This window comes from Alosa pseudoharengus, unplaced genomic scaffold (genome assembly GCF_046254945.1).
Source record: "Alosa pseudoharengus isolate Yale_2024_CS ecotype anadromous, Long Island Sound unplaced genomic scaffold, YU_APseudo_1.1 YU_APseudo_1.1_scf_3, whole genome shotgun sequence".
Taxonomy (NCBI): domain Eukaryota; kingdom Metazoa; phylum Chordata; class Actinopteri; order Clupeiformes; family Clupeidae; genus Alosa; species Alosa pseudoharengus.
The window spans coordinates 5630675-5639021 of record NW_027468718.1 but is presented as its reverse complement, the minus strand read 5'-3'; the positions used below and the strand labels follow the sequence as shown (position 1 = coordinate 5639021).

At 42.2% G+C, this 8347-nt stretch overlaps 1 protein-coding gene across 1 annotated transcript in view; it reads left to right on the top strand.

The window, feature by feature from the left end:
• LOC143100070 (uncharacterized) overlaps positions 1-3893 on the top strand; it is a 7230-nt gene extending 3337 nt beyond the window's left edge. Inside the window, exons 3-6 of the mRNA XM_076263008.1 lie at positions 173-619; positions 727-837; positions 1201-1257; positions 1659-3893. Coding sequence (XP_076119123.1) covers positions 173-619; positions 727-837; positions 1201-1257; positions 1659-1930 — 887 coding nt within the window. The 3' untranslated portion in view covers positions 1931-3893. The remainder of the gene's footprint in view (positions 1-172; positions 620-726; positions 838-1200; positions 1258-1658) is intronic.
• The last annotated feature ends 4454 nt before the right edge of the window (positions 3894-8347 follow it).

Genomic DNA, 8347 nt, shown 5'->3' with positions numbered 1-8347 from the left:
GCAGCTCCTAAAGCCTCTGCAGGCCCTAAAGCCCCCATGGTTTTGTGCTTGTGTTTGTGTCTGTGAGAGACAATGAAATAAGAAGTGAAAGCAGCGGGAGAGAGGATGCCTGCTCAAGATCACGTCATCACTCACACCCTCAGTACATTTGAGATGTTATCTGTGTCCACAGGTGGGGTTGGAGCACTTACCCATGAGGCCTTGCACCAGCATACAGCCCCAGAGGTGCAGCCACAGACCACGAAGGACACTGCTGCCCCTGCTGCCCCTGCAGCCCTGCAGTTGCTTGCGTCTGTCGGCCAGACCGCTCTCCTGCCCTGCGACCTCCCAGACCCCCCTCCCTCTCTGCGTGACCTCCGGCTCTTCTGGCAAACGGACAAAACGCACGAGGTGGTTCACTTCTTCATCAATGGCCGGGAGGAGTTTGAACATCAGTCCCCCTCTTACCACAATAGGACCCGGCTCTTCATCAATCAGCTGCAGTTTGGTAACTTCAGCCTGGAGTTACGCAACGTCTCTGAGCACGACAACCTCACCACCTTTCAGTGTGTTGTGTGTTATGGCAGCCTGGACTGTAAGACAAAACTGATTGATCTGTGGACAGTGGGGAGAAAAGATGGTGAGTGAGAGCTCTCTTACGTTTCACACTTCACCTCCTTATGCAATGACTTGATATGGATATTGCGTCATTGACAGTGACAGTACTACTGTATTGGTGTCCCACAGATGGTGGCAAGGAAGAGTCAGTAGCGCCCCCTGCTGACAGGAGGGTGTGGTACATCGGTATCCCAGCAGCTGCTGGTTTGTTGGGGCTACTGATACTGACCTTTATTTTCCGTAAGTGTTTCTGGGTTGTTTTGCTCTGCTAAAGATTTACTTACTTCCCAAATGTACATAAGCTTCTTCAACATGTATAACATGAGCTAGATTTATTTTGAGATCTTGCCCACATGTCATATGTGAAATGTTAAAACCATATATGGATGTCACTGCTAGTAATGAAGCACTTCGTAATTAGTGCCATTGGCAAAACAAAGAAAAAATGTAAAAACAAACATGCCAGATGGAGTGACGTACTTGCCAGCATTCTCGTATAAGATTAATAACACTTGGATATATTTAATTTTTTGCAGTGAGGTCACTTACATGCTGTGACAAGATTGCACAAGGTTAATGATCAAATATATCGTTTATCTTTAGGCCTCTGTCCAGGCACTGGAAACAAGTGCAGCTCATCGTCCCCATACAACAGCACTGGTATGATGTGTATTCCTTCTTCATCAGTTGCATAACATATTTACATTCTATTAAATCCCATAGCAACATATACAGAACTGTACAAATTATCAAAGTGCCACCATGATTTTAATGTTATCATGTCGGTGTATGATAATGACATCGTTATTGGTTTGCTGTTATTGTGTGATTTTGACTGAGAGACCTGTTAGTCATGGGATGAGTACTGTGATCATTAGTATTCAACAGACAAGTGCTTCCCATGAAGTCTTATACGAATGACCACTGGTTCTGTTAAGACGTCTGTTAAAACACTTGTAAAACATCTCTTTGATCTGTACAGCTTACTCATTTTGTGTTTTTGTTTTGTTGGGTCTTTGCTCTTGTTGTTGTTGTTGTTATTGTATGGTTTTGATTGACAGACCCAGAGCGTGGTGAGGGGCCTCAGCATGACCATCTGATGGCAGAACAGTCCACAGTGGAGCTGGAGATGAGAGAGGAGGATGGAGGAGAGAGAGAGAGGGAGAGAGAGGAGGATGGAGGAGCGAGAGAACAGAAGCAGGCTGGAGGAGGGAGAGGACCACGGCAGTGGAGCACCGCTCTCTGTCCCTGCAGAACGGACACAGTGGAGGACAACAACAACAACAACAACGACAACAGCAACAGGAGAAGCATCTCCGCCTCACCTGTGTGAGAAACAACCCTAGATATTAGCTATGATATGCAACATATAATGACATTATTACATATACATATATTATATATACCAGAGCAAGCTAGGCTTCTCTATAGAAATGTTACTATACGTACGGTTTCCCAAAACACTGAAGACCGTTTGTTTGAATTGAATGTCATTTCCAACGTTTGAAGGTCCCCCTTGTCTTCATATTACTGCTGCCACAAAAACATGACATAATGGGTGTTTTTTTTCTTGTTTTGACGTATAATAAGCTGGGCAATGTTGAGATATGTTTCCCTACGTATACTGACCAGCAGATTATGCATTACCCCTCACATTATAAAGATAATCATATTAAAGAAAATTAATAGTAAAGATAACAACAACTAATAATAATAATAATTATAATAATAATAATAATAATAATAATAATAATAATAATAATAACAATAATAATAAGAAGAAGGTCGCTCAGAGAGTGCAGAAGTCCTCCAAGGCCATGCAACTGAGTACCTGTGTGCAGTTGACAACCCACAGCTAGACCAACAGCCTGGCCTCTGCTGAATTACTGTACTTAAACAGGCGTGGGCTTGGTCAGTACCATTCTACTGCTATGGTTTCCTGCCATTCAGACCATCTGTAAAATAGACATAGTTTCATCATTCAGTTAATTCGATGTCACTGACACAATATTACTGAAACTCCAAAGCCTCTCTTCCGGGTAAATTTGTATATAGATTTCAAAAACTCACAACTGACAAGTGTCCTACCTGTTATTTACATTTTTACACCACACAAGTCAGAATGTCTAAGGTCTTTGCTTCTGGTAAATCTGGGCCTCCAGTATGTGCTCTCACAGCTTCTAGTGATCAGAGAAACCCTGTTTATATATATATATATATATATGCATGTGTGTATATATATATATAATACACATATACATATACTGCAGCAGTATTAAGACAGTAGCACAGACATTAATATCTTTAGGCTGTCCATGATTCATGGTCAAACAGGTTTATCAGGTTCTTCCTGTCTTCCTTCCAAGCTACAACTAGTTTTTTGCATAATCCTGAATAGAGATAAACAAGCTAACTGCACATAAATCATGACCTCCTTATTAGCAGAAATGATGATGATTATGGTGATGATGATGACAGTGGTGCACAGAGAATATGTTAACACTCTGGAAGGTTTTTGTAAAAAAGATTTTTTTTTATTTCTATTACGAATGCATTGGATATATTGACTCTCCCCTTTAACATATAACTGCCAGACATGCCCAGACAAGCCCAGACAAGCCTGGACATGCCTTCTAGCCAATGACTTGTTATGAGTTATGAGTGTAATGCAGCATTGGAGTGCCCCCTCGTGGAGAGGATGGACACTGTATTTGAGTTGAGTGAGTGTTGTACAAATGTAATGAATGATACAAACTTGATTGTGTTTTTGTTTCAAAACCATGTTAATCCACTAGTATCCTACCTCCCTTCAGATCTTGCGTCAAAAGTGGAGCAACTTACGCCTTTATAGTATAAACAATGTAGCGTGTTTGGCAGACTTTTTTAAGTTTACGTTTTTCAGACATATACTTTTTGATTTGTTGTCTTTTGGGAAGTGATGGAAACTGAACCATCATTGACAAGAACACTTTGATTTTAGTTTAGTATGTGAAAACAAAATGACGTTTTAGCCACTGAATAAGTTCATTTCAGTGATATGTACAACCACAAACATCATGTGTCCCTGAGCTCCGTAACGACATCTCATAAAGGTTTGCAACTTCACACAGTAAATAATAATCAGAGAAATCGCACACAAAATGTGCATGCTGTGATAACTATCAATTGCGTTTTACAGCTAATCCTTTCGAGCCAATCTTTTTATTTTCAAAATGTGTTGAAGATTCAAGTAAGGTCCATTGTAAGGGGCATGCTAAAACACATCCTTCCCCACTGAATAAAGGCTTTTAAAACAAGTGTCTTGTTTGGTTTCTTCTTTGTGCAACATATGACATTTGGCAACACATGCTGAATATTCAATTCAATGAGAAAATGAATAGAATCTATTGCATCTATGGGAAATTTGGTCTCTGCATTTATCCCAATCCATCCTAACCAGCAGGCCACGGCTGCCCAAAATGAGCACCCCTATTGTACACTTACTTGATTGTTGAGTAGTTTTCCATCTGACTGGAAGTGGAGTACCAGTAGGCTGGGTTTGGCCCTGCAGCTCAGGCTGGAAAACCTGCACATTTATCTCTCCTGCTTCTTGTCCACGTTTGCTGGAACCAATCACAAACTGGCTTTTCCACCAGGCACACCCGGATTGTTGGTCTGATTGGTTGAAGGACTATTCAAATGCGTACAGAGTCATTTGAACTATGCCCATGGATCATGCCTCTTGTGGAGTAGATATACACAGTGTTGGGGAGTAACGGAATACATGTACCGGCGTTACGTATTCAGAATACAAATTATGAGTAACTGTATTCCGATACAGTTACAAGTTAAATAGTTGGTATTTAGAATACAGTTACATTGTTGAAATCAATGGATTACATGACGATACTTCTCTGTTTAATAAGTTTATTCACTCTCTAAATAAATTAAGGCAACTCCATTTCCCAGAAGCTCCTGAAAGCAATCTATGATGAAATTGTTTCCATGTTTAAATCCAAGCCCCGCCGTCTTGCACTAGCCTCAAAACGCAGCCAGCACGCATTATGGACGCATCATCGGAGACCCTGAAATGACTGTTTGCACAGCAAATTAGGAGTAAAGTAAGTGGAGGTAACTACTGTTCCTCACTGATCGTGTCTGTTCAAAGGATATTTTCCCAAGTATTAATAACTCAAGCTACTTCGGCCAATCGGTTACACAGTTTGCTAATTAATAAACAAAGCCTAGTTCACGTGTTGATTTAGACTGTTAACAGGCCTGCATTGTAGCACATAAATTCAATATCAGGTGTTTTCCCTATATGTGTGTCTATCTATTTAGCCAACAGCAGAAAATAACAGAATATTCAAACGTTTTCAGTAGGCTAGCCTACCATTGTTGCAGAAATCACGTATAAGAAGGTATCCCTTCGATTTCTGTTTATTTTCGCATATTCCAACATAAGGAAGCACCTAGCGTTCATGGGCTTCGTAAAAACCTTTCTCCGAGTGAAAACATCATCATTCCGCGTCATTCACGTCACTTAATGTGTGACCTAGCGTTCATGGGCTTCGTAAAAACCTTTCTCCGAGTGAAAACATCATCATTCCGCGTCATTCACGTCACTTAATGTGTGAGTCAGAGGTCGGAAACTGGGGCTAGATTTTGCTAACAGAGTTGCCCAGTTAGGGGCTCGTCATCACTTTTGTCGTCACGTTGTAGTTCGTTTGTAGTCCATGTGGCCTTTCATGTCCAACAGTTTTAATGTGAACTTGGGAATTTGCCCTTTTTATCACTTGAAAAGCTGCATATCTTTCTTTCACGAGCATCTTACACTATATTTTAAGCAAATACAGTTGTTTGTTTAGGATTAGTGAGTGTATGTTTTAACCTTTGTTGTGGCATCCGTGTTTGTCACACATTCGATGGCTAAGCACTTGAACACTTGCTGTCGGAAAAACAAAGTAGCCATGGGGGCGGTCCTTGTCATTCCGAGGTGCTCTGAATGCACCCGCAGCATGAGCCTCTAGTCATAATCGTCATGAGGACATTCCTCCCAAATGGCCCTATCACGTCTTTGAACTGACGTCATGAGGGCGTGTTTCAGCTCGTGCAGCTCGTGGAAGGCAACTGCAAGATCTGTCTGCAGGCTAAGACTCCCGCGATATTTTAAGGCCATGTGACATGGTGTCACGGTGGTAAGTCCCTCCCCGGCTGACAGAAGTCGGACAGAATTTCTAACCAGTATGCATTGCGTCCATCCCAGTATGCATTGTGTTCAACCCAGCATGCATCACATCAAGTCAGATCTGCACAGATCTGCCGCAAGTCGAACTCCCCTGATGTCACTGAAAAAATCTCACAGGCACACCTTAATTATAATTTCACGCCTTCATCAAAGGCCAGGAGGAGTTTAAACATCAGTCCCTGTCCTACCGCAACACGACCAGGCTCTTCACCGGTGCAGGATGCAGGATGGAAACATCAGCCTGGAGTTACGCAACGTCTCTGAGCATGACGTTATGACCCACAGTCTCTGAGCATGACGTTATGACCCACGGTCTCTGAGCATGACGTTATGACCCACGGTCTATGAGTTGTGTGTAATGACCCCCAGTGATGGAAGACCCTGAACAAGACTACCCTACACACACGGAAAAGGGGCAACAGTAAAATAGAGTTTATGTCACTTGACAAGTCACTTGACAACAGCACCAACAACAAGACCCATATTAAACATGAATACACATTGCCACCTATTTGGAGCATATAAAACTGACTGTGTTCCAAGCAGATGATAGGTCCAGCAGGATGAGAACTGAAGACCAAGCTGCTGCACTGCCTGATGTTAAAGGTGCTCTAAGCGATGTCACATTTTTTAGGCTAAAACATTTTATGTCACTTACTGCAAACATCACCTAACCAACCGCTAGCTGTCTGTGTCCTGAATACACTGAAAAAAAAATGTGATGTCTTTGGACAGCCCAGGCTCCAAAAATGGCAACAAAAACAACCTGGGCAAACCTAGCCCATTAAAACATAACAAACTGTTCCAGCAAATCACAGACAAGATACACGTTTAGGAGAGTTTCAATTGCACGGGAGGGAGGGGGAGGAAGTAGCGAGCTAGCTCTCTGTTTTGTTTGAAAGTCAACAGAAGTGACGTTACCCAGCATCGCTTATAGCACCTTAAAGGCTTCAGTGAAAGACAGGAGAGCCGTTTCAGCGGAGTGGCCACTTTTGAAGCCGCCCTTCTTATAGCGGACTGGGAGTGAGACCCGGGGGCCTGTACTACGAAGCGGGGTTTCTGGCTTATCTGGGTAACTTCGAGAGTAACTTGATCACGTGTGGCGTAACTTCCCGATTAACCCGTACTACGAAAGGTGGATAGGTTTTAACCGAGGTATGCTGCCATGGCAATTTACGCTGCATCTCAAACCTGCTCCGACCAGGTTATGTTCTTGGTTAACCCGAGGTTTCCGTTAACCACACCCTTTATAAGTACCACCCCTCCACTAACAATTTCTCCCGAGACATGTCGGCGTACCTGGATGATCCATACGACATTGGAACGCAAATTGTGAGGGACTCTCTTCGCAGGGCTAGGGGTTTTAGAGACCGCCAGAAAATATAGCCTACCCGGACGATATTTTCTGAAGATATAGATTGTCAGCCGAGGGAATTCGTTATCTTTGTCAGATGATCTAGGAAGACGTCTCATGGCAATGGCCATACGTGGACATTAATGTATTCAATCGGTGATGCAAGAATACTGTATGTCCGAAAATAAATCGGACATAGGCCTACAGTATGCTGAACATCTGAGCAAGAATGGCCTAAAATAAATCGGCCATAGCCTACAGTAGGCCTAATAAATAATCACCATTTTAACAAACTTGTTGAATTGAATGTCATATTACTGTACCCTGCATAAAGGCTAAACATTTCCACAGCACCAGAATCCGACCGAATGCCTCCCTCAATATAATCGGCCTTCCACTATTATTTGCGATGGCCAACTCCTCTGCTACTGTAAAACACTCTGGTGCCTTTTCTGTTCGAAGACACCTTTTTCTTGTTAGCTGTAAAACAGAGGCCAAGTGAAGGCTATAAGCTAGGCCTACATGTTTTCATAATTAAGAAATATTAATGCAAGCTATAACTATATAAACCTACTATTCTGAATAATGTTTTTGTGTTTCATTTTCAGATGCTGCCATGTGCGTTTGGCAATGGTGTTGCATCTGAAATGTTCACAGGATTAGGCATACACTAAATCAGTCAATGGGGGCTACTTAAACATTCAATTATCCTTATTACTGTAATCTATATGCCCACTTCCGAATTGGGTTGCATTTGTAGGCCTTTCTGTGAACTCAAAATAGGCTATTTAATTATTTCAACTCATTTCAGACATTCCTCAAGCTACTAATCCTCCGTAACACATATTTGAAGAACATGTGGGAATAAAACTTTACTTTTAGGCATTTAGGCTACCCGATCTGCAATACGTTGCCAACAGCCTTGCTTTGCTCACTGCCGACTTATTTGATTTTTGTCGTAGAGTGGGTTTTAATTCCTCATAACTTGTCATAATAATTGTGCATTGCTCATCCGTAAAATAAGGTGAACGCGTCATCATTGAAAGTGGTGACTTGCGCTGCAACCCGCCCCTTTTATGTGAACGCGCACAAACTCCAATAGGTTAACCCCGGCTCAACAAATCAACTTCATAATCAGCGTCGTAGTACCGATTAACACCACTTAAGAT